The sequence below is a fragment of the Stegostoma tigrinum genome, chromosome 22 (assembly GCF_030684315.1).
Source record: "Stegostoma tigrinum isolate sSteTig4 chromosome 22, sSteTig4.hap1, whole genome shotgun sequence".
NCBI lineage: Eukaryota > Metazoa > Chordata > Chondrichthyes > Orectolobiformes > Stegostomatidae > Stegostoma > Stegostoma tigrinum.
In genome coordinates, this window is record NC_081375.1 from 2,771,769 (window position 1) to 2,797,455 (window position 25,687).

A 25,687-nucleotide genomic window follows, 5' to 3' on the forward strand; every position below is an offset into this window, starting at 1 on the left:
AATTTGAAATGTAACTTGAATCCAATGATAAAATGGCAAACCACAAATTCTAGGAAAACCATTGGTTGTAAACAGCATGAATACACATTTTCCCAGTGCTCTCCATATACAGATTGGGATTTCAGAGTGAGGCAAAGTGAACATACTGGATACCAAACAAAAGGCAATTGTAAAGGTGGAACGGGGACTTTAATGTTCAGCACCATTGGTGACTCCTCAGACGCTAAAGCAGGCCGTGTTCACATGCAACAAGACCTGGACAATATCCAGGCTCGGGCTGACAAGTGGCAAGTAACATTAGCGTCACACAAATGCTGGGCATTAACCATCTCCAATAAGAGACAATGTAACCACTGCCCCTTCACATTCAAAAGGTGTTACCATCACTGGATTTCTCTCTATCAACATCCGGGGTGTTACCATTGACCAGAAACTCAATTGGATCTGCAATGTAAATAAAATGGCTAGAACAGCAGGTCAGAGGCTAGGAACTCACTTCCTTTCTCCTGTCCACCATCTACAAGGTACGAGTCAGGCATCTAATGACATACTCCTCACCCGCCTGGATGGGTGCTGCTCCAACACTGAAGGAGCATAACACCATCCAGGACAAATCAACCCACTTGATTAGCACTGCATCCACAAATATCCATTCCCTCCCCCACCGACGCTCAGGAGCAGCAGTGTGTACTAACTACAAGATGCTCTGCAGAAATTCACCAAAGATCCCCAAGCAGCACCTTCCAAACCCAGGACCACCTGCAAGTTCCCCTTCAAGCCACTCACCATCCTGACTTGGAAATATATCGTTGTTCCTTCACTGTCACTGGGTCAAAATCCTGGAATTCTCTCCCCAATGTCATTGTGGGGCCACCCACAGCATATGGACTGCAGCAGTTCAAGAAGGCAGCTCACTTCCACCTTCTCAAGGGCAACTAGGGATAAGCAATAAATGCTGGGCCAGGCAACAATGCTCATCACACTTACTGGCTTTCAAAATCTCCACAGGACCTCCAGCCAATAAGAGGGTTGTCCTGGAAGAAAAAAATGTTTATTTGACATCAATGCAAATTATGGTTTCACACATATTCTGTTCAGGAGAAGGAGAATGTTAACGAGGACCATGTTACTGCTATCCAGTTCCGGAGCTTTAAACAAAATTGCATACTTTGTGGTTTGCAATCCATGGCGTTGGAAACTGTGTTTTATTTGTTCATAGGATGTGGGTGATACATTGTTTTCTCGTGTATGGTTCAGAATTATGCAATTTCCCTGTTGCAGTGGCAGAGGTATGAGAGACGTATGTTCCTGATGCAGCATGACACTGTGATGAGAGATAGTAAGAACAGTCAATGCTGGAGTCATGTTATGCTCCTCTTGCTCAATGTGGGAACTCAGGGATGTGGCTGATGTCCCTGACTCCTACACGTACAGGAAATGTGTCCATCTGCACCTCTTGTTAGACCGCGTGACAGTTCTGGAGCTGCAGATGGACTCACTTTGGAGCATACGCGATGCTGAGGGGGTTGTGGATAGCACATTTAGAAAATTGGTCACACCACAGCTTAGGATTGCTGAGGGAGAAAGGGACTGGGTGACCAAAAGGCAGAGAAAAAGCAGGAAGACAGTGTAGGTATCCCCTGCGGTCATCTCCCTCCAGAACAGATATACCGTTTTGGACACCGTTGGGGGAGATGGTTCACCGGGGGAAGGCAGCAGTAGCCAGGTTTGTGGCACCGTGGCTGGCTCTGCTGTACAGAAGGGTGGGAAAAAGAGTAGAAGGGCGATAGTCATTGGGGATTCAGTTATAAGGGGAGTAGATAGGGGGTTTACTGGAGACTCCCGAATGGTATGTTGCCTCCCAGGTGCACGGGTCAGGGATGTCTCCGATCGGCTGCAGAACATTCTGAAGGGGGAGAGTGAACAGCCAGTTGTCGTGGTGCATATAGGCACCAATGATATAGGCAGGAAATGGGAGGAGGTCCTACAAGCAGAATTTAGGGAGTTAGGAGCCAAATTAAAAAGTAGGACCTCAAAGGTAGTAATCTCAGGATTGCTACCAGTGCCACGTGCTAGTCAGAGCAGAAATGAAAAAATAGTCAGATTGAATGCATGGTTTGACAGATGGTGAAGGAGGGAGGGCTTCAGATTTTTGGGACATTGGAACCGGTTCTGGGAAAGGTGGGACTATTACAAATGGGACAGTCTACACCTGAACTGGACTGGAACCAATGTCCTTGGGGGTGCTTTTGCTAATGTTGTGGGGGAGGGTTTAAATAATGTGGCAGGGGGATGGGGACCAAATATTGGACAGAAAAGAGGTAGAAACGAAAGCCTGTAGAGAACTAGATAATGGAGTCAGTGTAACGAAAGGGAATAGTAGTCGGGGAGCAGATGATGAACACAAAGGGACAGGTGGTCTGAGGTGCATTTGTTTGAATGCGAGAAGTGTAGTAGGTTAGGCAGATGAGCTTAGAGCTTGGATCAGTGTCTGGGAGTATGATGTTATTGCCAGTACTGAGACTTGGTTGGGGGAAGGGCGAGATTGGCAACTAAATGTCCCAGGATCTCGATGCTTCAGGCAGGATAGAAGGGGAGCAAAGGAGGAGTCGCATTACTGGTCAAAGAGGATACCACAGCTGTGCTGAAGGAAGGGACTATGGAGGACTCGAGCAATGAGGCAATATGGGCAGAGTTCAGAAAAAGGAAGGGTGTGGTAATAATGTTGGGGCTGTACTACAGGCCTCCCAACAGTGAGCATGAGATAGAGATACAAATATGTAGACAGGTTATGGAAAGTTGTAGGAGCAACAGGGTGGTGGCGATGGGAGATTTTAATTTTCCAAACATTGACTGGGATTCACTTAGTGTTAAGGGTCAAGATGGAGCAGAATTTGTAAGGAGCATCCAGGATGGTTTTCTAGAGCAGTATGTATGTAGTCCAACTCGGGAAGGGGCCAAACTGGACCTGGTGTTGGGGAATGAGCCCGGCCAGATGGTTGAAATTAGACTAGGGGACTACTATGGAAATAGTGACCACAATCCACAATACGTTTTACAATACTCACGGACAAAGATGAGAGTAGTCCTAAAGGAAGAGTTCTAAACTGGGGGAAGGCCAACTATACCAAAATTCAGCAGGATCTGGGGAATGTAGATTGGGAGAAACTGTTTGAAGGTAAATCCACATTTGATATGTGGGAGGCTTTTAAGGAGAGGTTGATTAGTGTGCAGGAGAGACATGTTCCTGTGAAAATGAGGAATAGAAATGGCAAGATTAGGGAGCCATGGATGACAGGTGACATTGTGAGACTAGCCAAGAGGAAAAAGGAAGCATACATAAGGTCTAGGCGACTGAAGACAGATGAAGCTTTGGAAGAATATCAGGAATGTAGGACGAATCTGAAACCAGGAATTAAGAGGGTTAAAAGGGGACATGAAATATGTTTAGTAAACACAGTTAAGGAAAATCCCAAAGCCTTTTATTCATATATGAAGAGCAAGAGGGTAACTAGAGAAAGGATTGGCCCACTTAAGGACAAAGAAGGAAAGTTATGCATTGAGTCAGAGAAAATAGGTGACATTCTTAATGAGTATTTTGCATCGGTATTCACCAAGGAGAGGGACATGACAGATGTTGAGGTGAGGGATAGATGTTTTCTTACTCGAGGTCAAGTTGGCATAAGGAAGGAGGAAGTGTTAGGTATCCTAAAAGGCATTAAGGTGGACAAGTCCCCAGGTCCAGATGGGATTATCCCAGGTTATTGAGAGAAGCGAGAGAGGAAATAGCTGGGGCCTTAACAGATATCTTTGCAGCATCCTTAGACATGGGTGAGGTCCCAGAGGACTGGAGAATTGCTAATGTTGTCCCCTTGTTTAAGGGTAGCAGGGATAATCCAGGTAATTATCCACCGGTGAGCCTGACGTCAGTGGTAGAGAAGCTGCTGGAAAAGATACTGACGGATAGGATCTATTCCCATTTGGAAGAAAATGGGCTTATCAGTGATAGGCAACATGGTTTTGTACAGGGAAGGTCATGTCTTAACAACTTAATAGAATTCTTTCAGGACATGACAAAGTTGATTGAAGAGGGAAAGGCTGTAGATGTCATATACATGGACTTCAGTAAGGCGTTTGATAAGGTTCCCCATGGCAGGCTGATGGAGAAAGTGAATTCACATGGGGTCCAGGGTGTGCTAGCTAGATGGATAAAAAACTGGCTGGGCAACAGGAGATAGAGGGTGGTAGTAGATGGGGGTTTCTCAAATTGGAGACCTGTAACCAGTGGTGTTCCACAGGGATCTGTGCTGGGACCAGTGTTGTTTATGATATGTGTAAATGATCTGGAGGAAGGTGTAGGTGGTCTGATCAGCAAGTTTGCAGATGACACTAAGATTGGTGGAGTAGCAGATAGTGAAGGGGACTGTCAGAGATTACAGCAGAATGTAGATAGACTGGAGAGTTGGGCAGATAAATGGCAGATGGAGTTCAATCTGGGCAAATGTGAGGTGATGTACTTTGGAAGATCAAATTCAAGGGCGAACTCTACAGTATATGGAAAAGTCCTAGGGAAAATTGATGAACAGAGAGATCTGGGTGTTCAGGTCCATTGTTCCCTGAAGGTGGCAACACAGGTCAGTAGAGTGGTCAAGAAGGCATACGGCATCCTTTCCTTCATTGGACGGGGTATTGAGTACAAGAATTGGCAGGTCATGTTGCATTTGTATAGGACTTTGGTTCGGCCACATTTGGAGTACTGTGTACAGTTCTGGGTGCCACATTACCAAAAGGATGTGGATGCTTTGGAGAGGGTACAGAGGAGGTTCACCAGGATGTTGCCTGGTATGGAGGGTGCTAGCTATGAAGAGAGGTTGAGTAGATTGAGATTATTTTCATTAGAAAGACGGAGATTGAGGGGGGACCTGATTGAGGTCTACAAAATCATGAGGGGTATAGACAGGGTGGATAGCAAAAAGCTTTTTCCCAGAGTGGGGGACTCAATTACTAGGGGTCATGAGTTCAAAGTGAGAGGAGGAAAGTTAATGGGAGATATGCATGGAAAGTTCTTTACACAGAGGGTGGTGGGTGCCTGGAACACATTGCCCGCGAAGGTGGTAGACTCAGACACAATAGTGTCTTTTAAGATATTTCTGGACAGGTACATGGATGGGCAGGGAGCAAAGGGATATGGACCCTTAGAAAATAGGTGACAGGTTTGACAGAGGATCTTGATCGGCGCAGGCTTGGAGGGCCGAAGGGCCTGTTCCTGTGCTGTAATTTTCTTTGTTCTTTATAACACAGTGTAGGGTTGGATGAGCACAGCAGACCAGGCAGCTTCAGAGAAGCAGGAAAGTTGATGTTTTTGGTCATTTCAGATTATCTGTAGAAGGGTCCCGACCCAAAATGTCGACTTTCCTACTCCTCTGATGCTGCCTGGTCTGCTGTGTTCCTCCAGCTCCACACTGTGTTATCTATGGTACAGTGATGTACTGCTTCCGTGTTGTGCAATGAGAAAGTTTTATTATTCGTGTTACACGAATACTATTTTCTTATTCGTGTTGCAGAGTTCACTGTTTTACTGTTCCATGATGGCAGACTGGTGCATTTTTCACAACTGCAACAATGCACTGTGATGCATGTGTGTCCCTGTTGTATAGTTGCAGAGTGATGCATTATGACAGTTGGTGAGTGAAATGTGTGCAATATGATCCATTCCCTGCTGCATGACTGCAGATCGAAGCATGCTCTTTGCTTATATTTCCCTTTCTTTTTCACGGGATGATGATGTTGCTGGCCAGGCAGCATTTATTGTCCCAGAGGGCAATTCAGAGTCAACCACATTGCTGTGGATCTTGAGTCACATGTCGGCCAGACCAGGTAAGGATGGCAGTTTCCTTCCCTAAAGGACATTAGTGAACCAGATGGGTTTTTCTAACAATCGGCAACACATCCATGGTCATTGTTAGACTCTTAATCCCAGATAATTTTTATTGAATTCATATGCACCACCTCAAACTTCCACTCCTCCACCAACGATACACTGTTGCGGCAGTATCTGCCAAGGTGGGATTTGAACCCAGGTCCCCACAACATTGTGTGGGTGTCCAGGTTAAGAGTCTAGTGATAATGCCACTAGACATTCGCCTACCCATACGTTGGGGAATGAATGCTTTATTTGTAACTGATGCATTCCCCTACTGCATATTTGCAAGCTGTTGCATTCTCCTGTTGCACAGCAGCAAATGGGTCCATGGATCTGCTGCATGGCTGCACACTGATGCATTCTGCTGCTGAAAATGCAGTTGCAGGAACCAAAGCGGAAGTCCCGCCCTTTATACCGGCGCTGATTGGTCAGAACGGCTGTTCACTAGGAGCTGGGCGAAAGGTCGATACACGAGAAGAGACTTCCGGCGGGGACGGAGAGAGGCGCCGGAGCAGGAGCGGGATCTATACCAGGCCGACGTATACATTCTATAGGGTGAGGGGGATGTATATTGGGGGGGGGGGGTGGAATGCGGGGCGTGTTATTGGGTGAGAGGCTGATTTACAGAAATGTACAGAGACGAGGGGAGGGAGGCTGTGGGAAAGGGACATGTCCCCCCCTCACCACCCCCCCCCCTACACCACCCCCCCCCCTACACCACCCCCCCTACACCACCACCCCCCCTACACCACCACCCCAGCCTACCCCCCCTCACCACCCCACCCCCCCTACACCGCCACCCCAGCCTACCCCCCCTCACCACCCCACCCCCCCTACACCACCACCCCACCCCCCCTACACCACCACCCCCCCTACACCGCCACCCCACCCCCCCTACACCACCACCCCCCCTACACCGCCACCCCAGCCTACCCCCCCTCACCACCCCACCCCCCCTACACCACCACCCCCCCTACACCGCCACCCCAGCCTACCCCCCCTCACCACCCCACCTCCACCCCAGCCCACCACCCTCTTCCACCCCACACCTCCACCCCACCCCACCCCCCTCACCACCCCACCCCCCCCTTCCACCCTACACCGCCACCCCAGCCCACCCTCCTTCCACCCCACCCTACACCTTCACCCCCCCTCACCACCGTCCACCCCACCCCACCCCACCCTACACCTCCACTCCACCCCACCTCCCTCCTTCCACCCCACCCTACACCTTCACCCCCCCACCACTGTCCACCCCACCCCCCTACCCCATCTACACCCAACCCCCCCACCTCCACCACACCCCTGCCCTGCACCCCCCACACCCTCCAACACACACCGCTCCCACCACCCCCTCACCTGCCTCCACCACATGCCATCCCCCCCAAAACCCTGACCACCACCACCACCCTTCCCTCCCTGACCCTCTGCATCATTGACCCTGGTGTCTCCCTGCTCCTCTCCAAACCCTGAACCCCCACCTTCCCGACTCCACCGCTTCCCCAATGATCCCCAACCCTGATTTCCCCCCCCCCCGATCCCTTTCCCACTTTGCGCCACTGATCTTACCACCTTCCTGACCTTCTGCCCACCATCGCACCCTGTGCCTGACTCCCCTGCCCCTGCCTGTTGCCCTCTCTGCTCCCATGACACCATGTCCCTTGTCTCTGGTCATTTGAGCTTCAAGCTTTGGGCTTCCTGGCCCTTTGCCCCCTGCCTCCCTTTGTCTGTTCTCTCTCTCACTCCCCCATCCCTCTCCAGCTCTCCTGCTCTGCTGTGGTATTGTGCCATTCGTTGACATGTACTGAGATCAGGATTACAGTCAGTCAGTGTGGAATTTATTTCTGTTTTGCTTTTGTCGTCTTTGCTATCCCTGTCCCTGTCCCTGTCCCTGTCCCTGTCCCGGCAGGATTCTGGAATTCTCAAAGATGAATGTGGCCAAGGGTGGATATCGTGTATTCTCGGCTAATTCCAACGTAGCCTGCACAGAACTCGCCAAACGCATCACAGAGTAAGTGGAACACCTATGTTTTGTAATCAATAGTGTGTGGAATAATTTACTGCAGCCAAAGGGAGCTAGGCTTTCACTTGCCCTACATTTCAATTGTCAAGAATCTTTTGAGAATCTGTGGAGGTGATCACTTGCCAACTCTTCCACTGCAATCCATGTTCTCATTTTCCCACTCCTGAGAATATCCCTAGTCGATTTAATTATAAATATTCCCTTGACAATGCCTGTACTCTTTGGGAGATCTTAAATATGTCACCCTGACATATTTACTGGACTCTGACCAGTTAAGTTCTGATAGGTTGCTCAAGTAATCAGCTCTCCTAACTTTTCTTCCAACTAGACAGCCCTTATTTCTGTTGCTTATGAATAAGTCTTTCTTTCCTAAGTCATTTAATCTCAGCTAGATACCACTCGTGGTCTATTACCTTATTGAATGAAGGGTTTGAAACTAGTCAGTGGAATTTCAGTGTAGCTTTATGGAGGGCAATTTATGTTCCGGTGAAAAATCTCCTTGGCAAAATTTGAAGTTTGTATGTTTGTTTGACTCTTGAACAATATCCTGAGAGAGCTTCAATAATTATTGCAGGTTGAAGCAGTCTGTCTAGACTAGTGAATGTTAGCATGATGAGCCTCGCATTTACTCCTTCAAGAAGGTCATGTGAGCTGGCACCTTGACCTCTATTCTGTATGGTGTGAGTTTGGGATTTTGACCCAGGAACAGCGAAAGAATAATGAAAGCTTGGCAATTAGTACTGTCCCTCTTGTGAATCGTTGATGCTGCTACAACCGTATAGCAGTGGTGGAGGAATGGAAGTTTTGAGGTGGTGAAAGCGATGCTGACAAAGCTGTCACCCAGACAAGTAGGGAATATTCCATTCAGGTATATTTCAAGGGATTGCAAGGTAAGTCACTCACCATAGAATCTGATCTGTTCTTGTAGCTGCTGCATTTCTGTGGCAGCTCCAGCTCCGTTTCTGGGCAATAGTAATCTTTAGGATGTTGATTTGGAGATTTCAGTCCGAAGGAGATGGTTAGGTTGTGTTTTGTTGATGGCCATTGCCTGGCAAGGATATTATTTGCCACTTGTCAGCCTAAACCTGGACATTGTTGAGATCTTGTTGCATGTGAACATGGATTGCTTCAGTATCTGAGGAGTTGTGAATGGTGCTGAATATTGTGTAATCGTCAGTGAACATCCCCACATCAGACCTTTATGATGAAGGAAAGGTCATTGATGAAGCAGCTGAAGATGGTTGGGCCGAGGATACTACTCTGAGGAACTCTTGCAGAGATGTGCTGGAGCTGAAACGACTGAACTCCAACAACTACGAACATCTTCCTGCGTGCCAGGTATATAGCACAAGTGGAGAGATTTCCCCTAAACTTCCAACAGCCAAACTGTCGGTGAATTTGAGTTTTTCTCATCAAATTTGAAAAATGCTAGGCCAGCATTTATTGCCTATTCCTAGTTGCCCTCATGGTGCTGATCAGCTAGCTGCTTTCTAGCTGTTGCAGGTCTTGGTGGGGGCGGGGGAGGGTGTAGATAGCCTGACTTAACTTTCTGGCCATCCTCCAGGATGCTGATCACAGGGTGGGGCTGAATTCAGTGACGGTAGTACTGTCGACGCAGAAGCATTTGTGAAGAGACAATAAACTGTAGATGCTGGAATCCAAGGTAGACAAACTGGAGGCTGGAAAAACACAGCAAGCCAGGCAGCATTTGGAGGAAAGGAGAAATCAGCACTTTGGGAATTATCCTTCTTCAGGACTGAAGCATCTGTGAAGATGACAGCCATCCTAAGCATCTCTGACAGGCCCAGTTGGGGGCGAACACAAACAGTGGAACCAAATGCACCGACTGCACCCCACCCCCACCAGGGGCCTCTTCAGGTGGGCCCTGCAACACGGAGCCAGCATTAGACTTTTACTCATTTTAATCATGCTGGAACCCACGCTTCAGCATGGAATAAAGTCGTCATCAGTATTGAGAGTTTGTCTGAAAGGTAGTGCTTTGTTGTAGATGACTCTTGATGGCTATTGAGGAACACAATAAAAGCTCCCTCATCCTTTAGAACTGAAAGTAATTCTCCTCTGCATTGTCCTTGGAGTATTTGATGAGAACAGCAGGGGGTTAGATGTACAGTAAAGCTTCCTCTGCTCTCCCTAAAATGAAAATAAAACTCTCTCTACTCTTTTAAACCAAATTTAAATTTCCATCAACGCTGTTCCTGTCAAACACAGTCAGGATAAGTATAACATGGGGTTAGATACAGAATAAAGTTCCATCAATCTGAGGAATCCTCTGAAGTTACTATTTGACCAGGTAACGCCCTGAGTTAATAAATGTTTCCAAGTGGCTCCATGACCTTTATTCTTTGGGTGTAATTATACCCTGGTTGTTTTGTGATGCATAGAAAATGCATTAATCAGTTATTAGTTTCTCACTGATAGTAAACTGACAGTGCAATCTGTGCTTTCATTTTCACTGCTGATTTCATCATTTGTATTCCACAGCTGTTTTTAATGATTGTTACTAGGCTAGTAATTTAGTGGGATAACAAGTTGTAGAGCTTGATGAACGTAGGCCAAGCAGCATCAGAGGATCAGGAAAGCTGACGTTTTGGGCCTAGACCCTTTTTCCCTCGCCCGTTTCTGAAGAAGGCCCTAGGCCTGAAATGTCAGCCTTCCTGCTCCTCTAATGCTGCTTGGCCTGTTGTGTTCACCCAGCTCAACACCTTGTTATCCCAGATTCTCCAGCATCAGCAGTTCCTACTATCTTTAGTAATGTAGTGGCCTGGGTGAATCATCTAAAGAGATGAAATCTGACCTCACCATGCATTTCATGAGCTGGACTTTAATTAAAATAAGAAGGTAGTGCTGGAGAAACTCACTACTTTTTTTTGGGAATGGTTGTACCGGACTCTTTCAACTCTACCCCTCTTCACAGATGCTGTCAGACCTGTTGAGTTTCTCCAACACTTTTCTGTTTTTATTTCAGAATTCTAACACCTACAATACCTTATTTTTCTTTGAAGTTTAATTAAACTTGCAATGAAAATCTGGTGTCAGAAATCGTCACCATGCAACTGCCAAGTTGTTGTAGAAAGCAAGATAATACAATGTGAGGCTGGATGAACACAGCAGGCCAAGCAGCATCTCAGGAGCACAAAAGTTGACGTTTCGGGCCTAGACCCTTCATCAAAGAGGGGGATGGGGAGAGGGAACTGGAATAAATAAGGAGAGGGGGGGAGGCGGACCGAAGATGGAGAGTAAAGAAGATAGGTGGAGAGAGTGTAGGTGGGGAGGTAGGGAGGGGATAGGTCAGTCCAGGGAAGACGGACAGGTCAAGGAGGTGGGATGAGGTTAGTAGGTAGCTGGGGGTGCGGCTTGGGGTGGGAGGAAGGGATGGGTGAGAGGAAGAACCGGTTAGGGAGGCAGAGACAGGTTGGACTGGTTTTGGGATGCAGTGGGTGGGGGGGAAGAGCTGGGCTGGTTGTGTGGTGCAGTGGGGGGAGGGGACGAACTGGGCTGGTTTAGGGAGTTCGTCCCCTCCCCCCACTGCAAGCCCAGTTCGCCCCCTCCCCCCACTGCATCCCTAAACCAGCCCAGTTCGTCCCCTCCCCCCACTGCAAGCCCAGTTCGCCCCCTCCCCCCACTGCATCCCTAAACCAGCCCAGTTCGTCCCCCCCCCCCCAACCCACCCACTGCATCCCAAAACCAGTCCAACCTGTCTCTGCCTCCCTAACCGGTTCTTCCTCTCACCCATCCCTTCCTCCCACCCCAAGCCGCACCCCCAGCTACTTACTAACCTCATCCCACCTCCTTGACCTGTCCGTCTTCCCTGGACTGACCTATCCCCTCCCTACCTCCCCACCTACACCCTCTCCACCTATCTTCTTTACTCTCCATCTTCGGTCCGCCTCCCCCTCTCTCCCTATTTATTCCAGTTCCCTCTCCCCATCCCCCTCTCTGATGAAGGGTCTAGGCCCGAAACGTCAGCTTTTGTGCTCCTGAGATGCTGCTTGGCCTGCTGTGTTCATCCAGCCTCACATTTTATTATCTTGGAATTCTCCAGCATCTGCAGTTCCCATTATCTCTGTTGTAGAAAGCAGCCTGATTCATTGGTGTCCTTAAGCAAACTAATGTTTGTGTAACTCAAGACAGCAATGAGATTGACTTTAATGATGCTGTTGAAATGGCCCAGCACGCAACTTTGCTGTATTCCAGACAATTGTCCTCTGCCACTTTGTTAAAGGCAGTTATTGCAATAAATGTTGACCTTGCCACAATGGCAGTGTCTGTATCTGGTGAGTGTCACAGTTCACTGTAGTCATGAGGAAAATCATATTCTGTTATCCCCAGAGTCGCCTCAAAAGCTAAGAATTTTATGAAAGTACAGGGACTTCCCTAATTTGCCTGACCTCAATCGAGATATCACTGAAATTGTCCATTTCTACCTCCATTAAATTGATCAACTTCATCTTGTTTCAGATCACTGCCACTGAGACACTCATGTCATCATTAACTGTAAACGTTGTTTCATTAGTTCTGTTCCAATGCATTACTGGCTGGTCTCTCACGCTTTACCTTTGGTAAACTAGAGGGTGTCCAGAATTTTGTCTGTTTCATAACTCAGAGCAAGTTCTGTCTCCCTGTCACCCCTATGCATGCTGTGCTGGTGTCTTGTTCAAGCAGTGTCTTCAGTTTAAAGTGCCTATTCTTGCTTTCAAATCTCTCCATGCCTCTCCAAGTCTGTTATCTTAAATGCCCTGAATTATTCGTTGTACTCTAATTCTGTTCATCCCTAATTTTAATTGCTCCAATGTTGTGTCTTGAACTCTAGAATTCACTCCCTGCATCTGCCTGTCTTGCTACTTTGCTTCCCCCCCCCCACCCCCTACCAAGTCCCTCTTTCTAAACTCTCTGATCAAGCTTTTGATCATCTGTCCTCGTCTCCAAACATGGCTCAATATTCCACTTATTTCTGTAATGCTTCTGTGAAGCCTCATGGCATCATTTATTACTTTAAAGGCTGTTTCTAAGTACTGGTTGTTGAGAGATCCATTTACAATCTGTCCTTTCAAATTCTGCAGTGATACAGAATTACAGGATGTTGAATAAATGTTTTAAATTGCCCCTTTTAATTAGATACCAATTAATTGGTGTGTGTCTAGCTTCAAACAGCTAAAACTTTCAAAAGGAATATTGAGCTAACGGAAACTTCACACTTGTATGTCATAGTTTTTCCTGTGATTTTTATTGAACTTAGAACTGGTTCCGCACTTCTTTGAAGTCGAAGTTGTGCAGCTTGATCTTTTGTAGACCTGTGAATACTTAACTTTTGGTTAATAGTGGATTAACTTCTTAATTTGAAAGAAATCGGCAGCAGTTTCACAGGCTTGAGATCTTCAAACGTGTGGTACCAAGTACCACAGCTGTTAGTTGCTAGGAGCCACGGATGCAATTTGAAACTATGATGTTGTTCACCATTGAGCAGCACTAAAATTACAGTTATAAATCTTTAACCTCCTCTCTGTTTTTCTTTAGACGTCTTGGAGTTGAACTTGGCAAAGCTGTGGTTTACCAGGAGCCAAACCGGGGTAAGGGGCTGTGTTCCCTACTGTACACGGTGAAGTGAGGATATCTGTTCTGCTGTAGTGTTCAGTAAATATACATGACATCTGTAGATGTACCCTCCATATTATTTAGCTTCCTTGTTTCTCCTCTGCAGTCCCCACACCTCAAGCCTGTGAGAAATGGTTATTCATAGAATTCCTACGGTGTGGAAACAGGTACTTTGGCCCAGCAAGTCCACACCTACCTTCAGAGGATCCCACCCAGACCGATTCCCCAAACCTACCTAATCTAAACATTCCTGAACAGTACGGGCAATTTAGCCCGGCCAATCCACCTAACACGCACAACTTTGGACTGTGGGAGGAAACCGGAGACACCTGGAGGAATCCACACAGACCCGGGGAGAATGTGCAAACTCCACACAGACAGTTGCCTGAGGGTGGAATCGAACCCGGGTCCCTGGCGCTGTGAGGCAGCAGTGCCAACCACTGAGCCACTGTGCCGCCCCAAATTCTTTGAAAATAGTTTCCTCATTTTGTGACAGTCTGCAGGGGCCATTTTAACTAGGATTTTCCTACTGAAATTGTGGCCTACCTATGATGTACGAGATCTGCGGGGGCCGATGGAATCATTGTGAATCAAAATGGCTTTTAAAAAAAAAGTGTGGGAATACAAAGTTCAAAAGTTCAGAATGAGAATAAACATGTCTGTAAAGTATTCAAGTTATAGTCCTTTTCCGACAAGTGCCCCTGCCCGACGAGCATCAAACCTTGAGGCCATGCTGCCTCCACGCGTTGGCCTTTGTCCGTGCCTCACTCTGTTCCCCAGCCCGTGCTCGCCACCTGTTCCTTCCACCTCTGTTATCCAGGTATGAGAGGGTAGTTTTAAAAAGTTGGGGTGGGTGGGTGGGTGCTGTGGTTTTGGTTGCAGGGGGTTTGTGGAAGAACTACTGCTGCAAAGAGGGGAAAAAGGACAAGGAATCGGCAAGCAGAGGAGCTCCAACTAGAGCGTCTTAGTCTGCCCCCATCTTGCAACTTGCAATAAATGTTGCCCAGCCAGTGATGCCCATATCCCATGAGTGAATGAAAACTTATCAGTACAGAGGGAGAACAAAACTGAAATACTGAAAATAATGGAAATGTGAAATAACAAACTGCTGGAATGCAATTCTGGTGTCACTGATTGAAGGAGAGCCCTGGACTTGAAATATTAAACAGGCAAAGGCCATTCAGCCCAATGTGCTTGTGAAGGCTCTTTTAGAAGAACTCTCCAAAAGGGTGCTTGTTCCAAATTATAAATCTCATCTTCAAAAAGAAACGACTTCTCCTGTCACCTTTGGTTTTTATTTTGAGCACCTTCCGTCCAAGAAGCAATCCCCTGTTGGTTCGCAGACCAAACATTTTATGATTTTAAAATATGCATCGAGCCTACACATCGGGAAGCACAGACAGTAACAAAGAGCAAACCAGAATGCCACAAACTCAATTTGAGGCAAAAAAGAGGACGGTACATCATCTTCAAATTCTGCATGTAACTGAAATCCCTTCCCTCTGTATGTTACTCGTAAATCTCCTCTGAACTGACGTGAAGTTCCGAACTGAAAATTATTGAGGTTTTAAGTGGGGTTTTCCAAAGTTTTCCTGCAGACTCCTTGCTTTGTACACGAAGCTTCTATTAATAAAGCTCACTACCTCTCATACATTTTCACAACCTTCCTTCGAAGATTTCTCTATATATACCACCAGATCTTTCTTTCTTTCTACGTTCCCTGAAGTGTTAACCATTGGAGGCAGTGGAATGATTTGTGCAATTAGTGCTCAGACACATTATACCAAGTGTGAGGATGGAGAGAATGCTGCAGCTGAGTTATATTCATGTATTTTGTATGTAGACTGACACAGCATTGAACTTCAGTTCCAGGTGAACCAAAGTTTTTCTTATTTCTCTGTGTGTTGCATTACCTTCAGAAACCCGTGTGGAGATAAAAGAATCGGTTCGTGGGCAGGATATTTTCATCATACAGACCATCTCCAGGTTAGTGTCGGCTGCCTGAGTGATCAGCACTGTTCTGTGATGGAGACTGTCACTGGAGGGGGACTGGGTGGGCAGCCAGTGGACAATGCAATCCTCCTGTTGTATTTCAAAATGTGACCGATTTGCACCGGGTGGTTGGATACACATTGGTGCCTGGGCTACATGTTAACATGAGGAAAACAGGAGCCCTATATCACTTGCAGCTCTGTATGATATAGAAGCAAGCAGGCTTTGGCAACTCAACATTCCCGTATTCTGAGATAATGGGAATTGCAGATGCTGGAGATTCCAAGATAATAAAATGTGAGGCTGGATGAACACAGCAGGCCAAGCAGCATCTCAGGAGCACACTCCTGAGATGCTGCTTGGCCTGCTGTGTTCATCCAGCCTCACATATTCTGTATTCCATTGGAATTGCTTGTTCTGTCTGCTTCCTCGTTTTGTAAATTACTCAGGACATTTGAGTGCATTTGGGTTAGTAGGGTCAGTAATGGTAAGTTTCTCCAGAGGGCACCACTGTGAGTAGTGGCTGGAGTGAGGAAGTGATCGAGGAATAGCTTAGTGTCACTATCAAATGGGCATAGAGTACAAGAGCAAAGAAGTGATGTTGAACTTGTACAAGACATTTGTTAGACCACGGCTGGAGTACTGTGCACAGCTGTTGGGGGGGACACCACGTTACAGGAAAGAAGTGAAAATGTTAGAAAGCGTGCAGATTCACAATAGTGGCTCGAGATGAGAAACTTCAGATATGAGGACAGATCGAAGAAGTTGGGACGGTTCTCTTTGGAGAGAGGAATGATGAGCGGAGATCTAGTAGAGGTTTTCAAAAACATGAATGAGCTGAGCAGAGTCAATCCAGAGAAGCTGTTCCTGCTCTCAAAAGAATTTTTTAAAAATGAGGGGGGCATGGATTTGAAGTGATAGAATTATAAAAAATAGGAGCAGGAGTAGGCCATTTGGCTGTTAGAGCCTGCTTCACCATTCAGTATGATCATGGCTGATCATCAAACTCAGTATCCAAATCCAAACCCCAACCTCCAGACCTCTACATGAATCCCTCGCCAGCCCCTGCCCCCCAATGTCACTAGCTCTCTTTAGCTAAAATAGCTATATCTACCTCCTCAAACACTTTCTGTGGGAGTGAATTCCACAGGCTCAGCACTCTCCCGGTGGAAAAAAATGCTCCTAATCTCAGTTCTAAAAGATTTGCATCTTATCCTTTTAAACTATCACCCCTGGTTGTGACCTCCCGAGCGTCAGCAAGGTGGTTAAGAACGCAAATAACACACTTGCCTTCATTACCCAGTCCTTTGAGTTTAAGCTTTGGGACATTATATTGAGACGGTGGTTGGTGAGGCCTCTTCTGTAGTAGCTGGAGAGGGTTCAGAAGAGTTTTCCCAGGATGTTGCTAGAAATGGTGGATTTAAGTTATGAGGAGAAGCTGGAACTTTTTTTCTCCAGCGCATAAAAGGTTGAGAGGTGACTCAGTCTTAAATTGGTGCCCCTTTATTCTGAGACTATGCCATCTGGTCTTACACTGTTTCAACTGTTTCTGTGTTGTATGATTCTTAATTTATTAAGATTATTCCAAGGAAGTCTCACCCAGAGTGGATATGAGGGAACCAGTAGTTGTGTTGTATTTGGACTTCCAGAAGGCATTCTCCAAGGTACCCCTCAACAGATTAAGTTACAAGATGAGAGTCCATGGTGTTTGAGGTAGCACATTGGCATAACTAGAGAACTGGCCAATGGACAGGAAACAGAGTAGGGAAAAGGAATTCTTTTTCAGTTTGGCAACCTGTGACCACTGGGGTTCCTTGGGTTCAGTGCTGGGACTACAGCTGTTTACAAAATATATAAATAACTTGGAGAAGGAGGTCAGTGTACTGTAGCCAGATTTGCAGATGATGTAAAAGCAGGTCGAAAGTCAGCTTTTAGATGGATACAAACAGTTTATAGACAGTTATTGATAAGTTAAATGGTCAAAAAGTTAACACTGAAGTGTAATATGGGGAAGATGTGAAGGCCTTCATTTTGGAAGGAAGAACAAAAACAGTAAATGGAAGAAAGCTGCAGAAAGCTGTTCCACAAAGGCACTTGGACTGGTGCACAGAATACAGAAAGCTAGGACATGGGCAGCAGGCAATCAGGAAGGTTAACGAGTTGTTGGCCCTTATTTCAGGTGGTTGGGGCATAAGAGAAGGAAGCCTACCCCAACTGTACAAGGTGATGGTGAGACCACATCTGGAGTACTGTGAGCAGTTTTGGTCCTGTTATTTAAGGAAAGATATTATCTCATTGGAGGCAGTTCAAACAGTGTTCACCAGGATGTTCCCTAGTATGGAGGGATTGTCTTATGACAAAGGCTAATTAGGCTGACTGTATTTGAAGTTTAGAACAATGAGCAGTGATCTCATTGAGGCATATAAGATTCTCAAAAGGCTTGATAGGGTGAATGCCGAGAGGATGTTTCCATTCAGGGGACTGTGTAGGACCAGACGGCATAGTCTCAGAATAAAAGGGCACCAATTTAAGACTGAGGTAAAGATCAGTTTCTTCTCTGAGTGTTAAGTCTTTGGAATTCCTTGCTGCAGAGAGCTGTAGGGGCAGAGTGCTTTTGTATATTTAAGTCTCTGAAATGATTCTCCAACTGACCAAGAATCTGAGGGTTACAAGCAAGTAGAAGGAAAGTGGACATGAGGAATGTCAGATCCTTTTGGTGGAACAGGCTCGAGGGGCTGAATAACCTTCTTTCTACTTATGGTCTTACCTGCGTGTACGTTTGCCTTTTGGAAATGGTTAAATGTGATTATAACATGGGCTGGGCTGTTAGCTGAGTGAACTTAGTATGATTGCTGAAAGAAGGTGAGCAGGCTAATGGTCCATTCTTTTGCAGAGATGTTAATACGGCTGTAATGGAACTACTGATCATGGCCTATGCCTGCAAAACCTCATGTGCTCGGAACATCATTGGTGTTATTCCGTACTTCCCCTACAGCAAGCAATGCAAGATGAGGAAAAGGGGCTCGATTGTGTGCAAACTGCTTGCGTGTATGCTTGCTAAAGCAGGTGAGCAGTGTAGGGGAGGGGCAGAATTTGTGGGGCTCTTGGTATGTTACTACTTGTGGCCAACTTTGTAGTTTACTCAGCAAAGTAATAAATTCTTTAAAGTGATGATAACAAAAGAGATGGGACTGATAGTAACTGCTGGGAATATTTGCCAATCCCTTTCTCGTCTTTTTCCATTAAATGTAGTTGTGTTTATCTCCTCATTGAGCACAAGGGAAAGCCAATGCCAGGTCAAAGGGCCTGCCTGATTAACCCCAAGCCTTGGACTATGTTGAAGCGGGTTCAGTTTTCCTGAATTTTTTTTCAGGAAGGCTGGAGAACCTCCAAAGGTATGACAGCACTGTAGTGTGAAAAACAGAGTTAATATTTTGAGTCGAGTGATCCTTTGTCAGAACTCAAAATGAAGAGTCACTGAACTCGACATTAATTCTGCTGAATTAGTTGAAGTTGTTTTCGTTTCAGACTTCCAACATTCACAATTATTTTCTTTAATTTCAGTGTTTAAGGCTGTTAATTTGTTGGCAGCTTTAGACAGAGTGAGCATGGATTTAGGAAAGGGAAGTCATGCATGGCAAAAGTACGGGCATTTTTTTGAGGATTAGCTAACAGTTGATAAGGCAGAACCAGTGGATATGGTTAATTTGGATTTCAGAGGGCTTTCAACAGTCTCAAGTTGGAGATTAACGTGTTAAATTAAAGCACATGGAAGATAGAGAGAAATCTGGCTGACAGACCAAAAAAAATTAGCAAAGTAAAAGGGCTTTTTCCAAATGGCAGGCACCAATTAATGCTCTGTCCTCAGCTAATCACAGTTATATATTACTGATATCAATGGCGGATCTAAATGTAATATCTCCAAATTTGCAGATGACGCAAAGCTGAGTACGGGGGTGGGGTGAGCTGTGAGGAGGATGCAGAGATGCTTCAGTATGATTTGGACGGACTGAGTGAGTGCGCAAATGCATGACAGATGCAATATAATGTGGATAAATGTGAGGTTATCCACTTTGGGAGCAAACGCAGCAAAGCAGTTTATTACTTGACTTTAAATTACAAAAGGGGAGTGAGCAATGAGACTTGGGTATCCTCGTGCACCAGTTACTGAAGGTCAGTGTACAGGTGCAGCAGGTAGTGAAGAATGTAAATGGGATGTTGGCCTTCATAGTGAGAGGTTTCGTGTACAGGAGTGATTACACAGGGCCTTAGTGAGACCATACCTGGAATATTGTGTACAGTTTTGATCCCCTTATCTGAGGAAGAATGTTCTTGCTGGAGAGAGTGCAGCAAAGGTTTACCAGACTGATCCCTCAGAAGGCAGGGCTGACATATGAGCAGAGACTGGATCAGTTAGGATTATGTTCACTGGAGTTTAGAAGAATGAAAAGGGATTTCATTGAAACCTATAAAATTGTAACAGGACTAGACAAGGTTGATGCAGGAAGGATGTTTCCAATGAGTGGAGAGTCCAGAGCCAGGGGTCACAGTATAGGGATATAGGGTAGGCCATTTAGGACTGAGATGAGAAGAAATCTTCACCCAGAGAGTGGTCAACCTCTGAAGTTTGCTACTACAGTAAATAGTCAAGACCAAAACATTGTATGATTTCAAGAAGGAGTTGGATGTAAATCTTGGGCTGAAGGGATCAACGGTTACGGGGTGGGGGCGTGGGGGGCGGTGCGGGGGAAGCAGGGGACTGATTTGGATGATCAACCATGATTGTAATGAATGCGGAGCAGGCTCTAAGAGCCGAATAGCCGCCTCATCCTATATGCCCCTGTTTCTGGCCTTGGTTTGGAATTAGCTTTGAGCCTTTGATGAAACATGTGCTGTGTCCTCAGGTTTGACCCACATCATCACAATGGACTTGCATCAGAAGGAGATCCAGGGCTTCTTCAATATTCCTGTTGATAATCTTCGAGCATCACCGTTTCTGCTGCAGTACATCCAGGACGAGGTGAGGATGTGAAACTGTGCCACCCAGTGGGCTTCATGGGGGATGTTCTCTAGATTCATAGCTGCTAATGAACTGTTTCAGTCTTGATTAAACATGAAATAATTTGGTATTTGCAGTGTCACCATTTTCCTAATTGTGTCTTCATCTTTACTAGGAAAATTCAGACCCTAATCCAAGTGTCCCACTGTTTGTCATTGCTTTGATACAATAATTCACTCTGTTTTAATTTTAAAATTTCAGAAATCACACAACACCAGGTAATGGCCCAGCAGGTTTATTTGGAATCCTGCAAGCTTTCAGAGCGCAGCCCCTTCGTCAGGTGCAGTGAGAGAGCAGGGCACACAGTCACATGGTTTATAGGCAGAGACATCAAGGGCCGATAGATCAAAAGATCATACAGTTGGTGTGAGTGACGTCAGATGATAAGTCTCTGTAGGTGACCAAGAGCATTAGAGACGGTGTGTAAAGTGTTTGTGAAGGAAAAGTCAGTGACAATCAGGCAGAGCAATAGGAATATACAAAGGGCGACATCTGAGATCAGACACTGAATTGTAGGTGTGAGGCTTTGTTCAGAATCTGTCTGAGTTTTAACCTGGAGTCGGGCTGGTTTTATTATGAAAGAAGGAATTTATCAGATGCCACGCTGACTGTGACTACAAATTGTGGATTTATTGAACAGATTAGAATGTATCTGCAAATAAGCAAACATCTTGGATGAAATGATGCACCCTATTTGGCGTGATGGTGTGTGTATAGAGACTAATCAAAACTGTACAAACTAAGCTAGAAAGTTCATAACAATTTACAAGGTGATGCTGTCAAAATGGGACAGTGAGGAAGATTTTACAGATACAGAAGTGTGTGGTGGGGGTCATAATGGAGCACAAACCCAAGATCATTGTTGAGGCCACCTTCATGTGTATTTTTAAAAGATTCAGCATTATCTTTCAACCACTTTGCAAAAACATAGAAACGTAACTTTCTTTCAAACTTACATTTTAGATAATTTATCATTAATATGTGCTCTCTGTTGATACCCCAACCAGAAAAAAATTGATTTTTCCCTATTTCAGACTACAAAACAATCACTTTCTTAAAACCTGTGCTAAATTTCCCATTTGCTTTCTTTGCTCAAATGCACAATTGTCTTAGTTCATAACTTTAATTCACCATGAGGTGATTAGAATGTGAAATTAATTTTCTTGGGATGTCTCTTTCGAAATGAGGCACCCAGAACACTGGCTAACCTCTGCCTTGTACAAGGTGTAGAGCTGGATGAACGTAGCAGGCTGAGCAGGACAGCTGATGTTTCAGGCTTAGACCCTTCTTCAGAAATGGGAGGGGAACGGGGTTCTGAAATAAATAGGGAGAGAGGGGGAGGCGGATAGAAGATGGATAGAGGAGACAGACCAGACAAAGAGGTAGGGGTGGAGCCAGTAAAGGTGAGTGTAAGTGAGGAGGTACGGAGGGGAGAGGTCAGTCCAGGGAGGACAGACAGGTCAAGGGGGCAAAATGAGGTTAGTAGGTAGGAGATGGGGGTGGGGCTGAGGTGGGAGGAGGGGATAGGTGACAGGAAGAACAGGTTAGGGAGGCAGGGACAAGCTGGGCTAGTTTTTGGATGCAGTTACGGGAGGCGAGATTTTGAAGCTTGTGAAATCCGCATTAATACCATTGGACTGCAGGGTTCCCAAGTGGAGTATGAGTTGCTGTTCCTGCAACCTTCCGATATCATCATTGTGGCACTGCAGGAGGCCCGGGAGGGGGAGTTGAAATGGTTCGCGACTGGGAGTTGGTGCAAACCGAGCGTAGGTGTTCTGCAAAGTGGTCCCCAAGCCTCTGCTTCGTTTTCCCCGATGTAGAGGGGGCCACAATGGAAACAGCAGATGCAGTATACCGCATTAACAGATGTGCAGGTGAACATCTGCTTGATGTGGAAAGTCTTCTCCCGCCCCCTTGACCTGTCCGTTCTCCCTGGACTGATCTTTCCCCTCCCTACCTCCCCACCTACACTCACCTTTACTGGCTCCATCCCTGCTTCTTTGACCTGTCTGTCTCCTCTCCATCTATCTTCACCTCTATCCATCTTCTATCTGCCTCCCCCTCTCTCCCTATTTATTTCTAAGCCCACGCCCCGTCCCCCATTTCTGAAGAAGGGTCGAAGCCTGTAACGTCAGCTTTCCTGCCCCTCTGATGCTGCTCGGCCTGCTGTGTTCATCCAGCTCTACACCTTGTTACCTCAGATTCTCCAGCTTCTGCAGTTTCTACTATCACTGCCTTGTACAGATTGATCATGATTTAATTACCACTGTATCCTGGTCTCTGTCAAAACTAATCTGTACGCTTGATCATGGAATATAAATCAGCCTACCTTCCCTGCTTTTGGTGCCAAAAATTATGTCTAGGTGTGTACTCGAAGTCTAAATTGACCACTGCTCTTTTGCTCCAGGGGAAAAAAATTACCATTTAAAGAGAGATCTCGTGGAGCATAATGTGGGAAAATGTGAAGCTGTTTGTTTCCAGAGGGAGAGCAAAGAACAGGTTATTTAAATGGAGAGGAAGCGGCAGCACAAAGGGACATGTGCACAGAAAGCTAGCACACAGGTAACAGGCCATCAGGAAGGGCAATGGAATGTTAGCCCTTATTTCAAGGGGATTGGAGTATGAGGGCAAGGAGGACTTACTACAGCTCTACAAGGTGCTGGAAACACCACATCTGGAATACCACGAGCAGTTTTGATTCTTTTGTTTAAGAAAATATAACATTTCATTGGAGGCTGTTCAGAGAAGGTTCACCCAGGGTGATCCCTGGTATGGAGCGATTAGCCTTTCCTCCATAAGCCAAACAAGTTGAGGCTCTACTCACTGGAGTTTAGAAGCGTGTGAGGCCATTTCATTGAAACACATGTAATTCTTAAGGGGCTTGACAGAATAAATGCTTAGAGGAAGTTTCCCCTCATGAGAGAGTTTCTTACCAGAGGTCACAGTCTCAGAATAAAGGGTTGCTCATTTAAGATTGCGATGAGGAATTCCTTGCCACAGAGAGCTGTGTGGTGGAGTCCTTGTCTATATTTAAAGTTGAGATTCTTGATCAGTAAAGGAATAGAGGATCATGGAGAAGAGGCAGGAAAATCAACGTGAGAAATGTTGCATCAGCTATGAGCCTATTGAATGTCACAGCAAGCTGAAAGGGCTGAATGGCCACCTCCTTTTCCTACCTCTTATGGATTTTACAACGCTGGTTTCTAGCTAAAATCGTACCATCTGCTAACTTGTCGAATGATTGCTGTGTTGGCGGGCCTCAGTTTTAGTGAAAATTCATATCAAACTGGAAGATGATGGAATCAGCTCTGAAGAAGATTCCTGAAAGACGAAATGCAACCAGGCCGAACCACCCAGTGCCTGGCTGATGGAGTAGAAGGGTTCAAAATATTCTGGTGGAAACCATGGTATGAGAGGGTAAGATTGATGTACTGGGCTGCAATTCCAAACAAACACAATTAAATCCCATGCCAATTCTCAAATATAAAATACAAAACTGGCTGAGTAATAGGAAGCACTGTAACAACAATGATATTTTCATGCTCAGTGAAGTTTTGTATTTCCCCAGGTGACACTATTGGAACGCTTGCTTTTCCTGATGTACATCAAGGTCCAGATCATTAATATATAAGGGACAATTTCAAAGTTTGCAGGTGACGTGAAACTTGACAGAATTGTAAGCTATGAGGAGAACAGTCGAGGTTGGTTGGCTCACCGAGCTGGTTTGTTGTTCCGCAGACGTTTCGTTACCATGCTTGTTAACATCCTCAGTGCAGCCTCCAATGAAGTGTTGGTGTGTTTTCCCACCTGGTTTTTAAACTCTCTGGGGTCCATTGAGATGAATTGCCTCACTTCCAGTTTTCTTTTGTAGTGGAATAGTTCCATGTATTTATTAATAGCACGCTTCGTAGAGTGCCAGGCTTCTAGAAATTCTCATGCCTGTCTCTGCCTAGCCTGTCCCAGGATCTTGGTGTTGTCCCAGTCGAGGTGATGGTTCTCCTTGTCCATGAGGATTGAGATGAGTGAGAATTGGTCGTGTCTTTTTGTAGCCAGTTGGTGTTCATGTTCTCTTGTTGTTAGTTTCCTTCTTGTTTGTCTGATGTCGTGTTTCCTGCAGTCTCTGCAGCAGGTCTTGTAGATGACATTGGTCCTGTCCATGGCGGGAAGTGGCCTTTAGCTCGGGTGAGAAGTTGTCATAGGGTTGACATGGGCTTGTGTGCCACACTGCCCAGTGGTCGTAGGAGTCTTGTGGTGAATTCTGACGTGTTCCTGATGTAGGGTAGTGTGATGAGTGCGTTGTACCGAACATATTGAACTTGACCCCGTATACATTCCGGTCTTTACCCCAGGGTGGGGGAGTCCAAAACTAGAGGGTGTAGGTTTAATACGAGGGTAAAGATGTAAAGGGACCGAAGGAGCAACATTTTCATGCAAAGGGTGGTGCGTGTATGGAACGAGTTGCCAGAGGAAGTGGTGGAGGCTGGCACAACTACAACATTTAGAAGGCATCTGGATGGGGACATGGATAAGAAGGGTTTAAAGTGGTATGGTCCAAATGCTGGCAAATGGGACTGGATTAATTTAGGATACCCGGTTGGCATAGACAATTTGGACCGAAGAGTCTGCATTTGTGTTATATATCTCTATGACAATAACTCTATATAATAGGGGCAGACAGCGCAAGGGCAAGGATGTGATGTTGGACCCTGCGCAAGGCACCTGTCAGACCTCTGGAGTTTTGTGAACAGTTCTGGGCAACACATCAGAGGAAAAATTTGAATGTATTGGAGAGTGTGCGGGAGCAGTTTAGAGGAATGGTCCCAGGGATGAAAAAGTTAAGCTATGAGAGAATGAAATGGCCAGTTGAGACAGCAATGTATAATTTAGAACAAATGCAAGTATATCCTGTTCTTGCTCATTGTTTGATTATAATTAATATTTCTTGTGTAAAATTGGACTATTGCAAGAATATAAAGTTTTCTAGTTTTCTCTGGGTTAATGAAGAATCTTTAGAGCACTGAAGGAGGCCACTCAACCCATTCAGTCCAGCATCTCTGGTCCTTGTGATTTTTTTTTA

The 25,687-nt window shown here is 45.8% G+C and overlaps 1 protein-coding gene across 2 annotated transcripts in view; it reads left to right on the forward strand.

The window, feature by feature from the left end:
* The first annotated feature begins 6,371 nt into the window (after positions 1 to 6,371).
* Positions 6,372 to 25,687, forward strand: part of LOC125463801 (phosphoribosyl pyrophosphate synthase-associated protein 1) — a 35,337-nt gene continuing 16,021 nt past the window's right edge. For both annotated transcript variants that reach the window (XM_048555523.1, XM_048555524.1), the window contains exons 1-6: positions 6,372 to 6,478; positions 7,833 to 7,934; positions 13,482 to 13,534; positions 15,479 to 15,545; positions 18,445 to 18,617; positions 20,456 to 20,571. In XM_048555523.1, the coding sequence (XP_048411480.1) occupies positions 7,852 to 7,934; positions 13,482 to 13,534; positions 15,479 to 15,545; positions 18,445 to 18,617; positions 20,456 to 20,571 (492 nt within the window). In that variant the 5' untranslated portion in view covers positions 6,372 to 6,478; positions 7,833 to 7,851. The remainder of the gene's footprint in view (positions 6,479 to 7,832; positions 7,935 to 13,481; positions 13,535 to 15,478; positions 15,546 to 18,444; positions 18,618 to 20,455; positions 20,572 to 25,687) is intronic.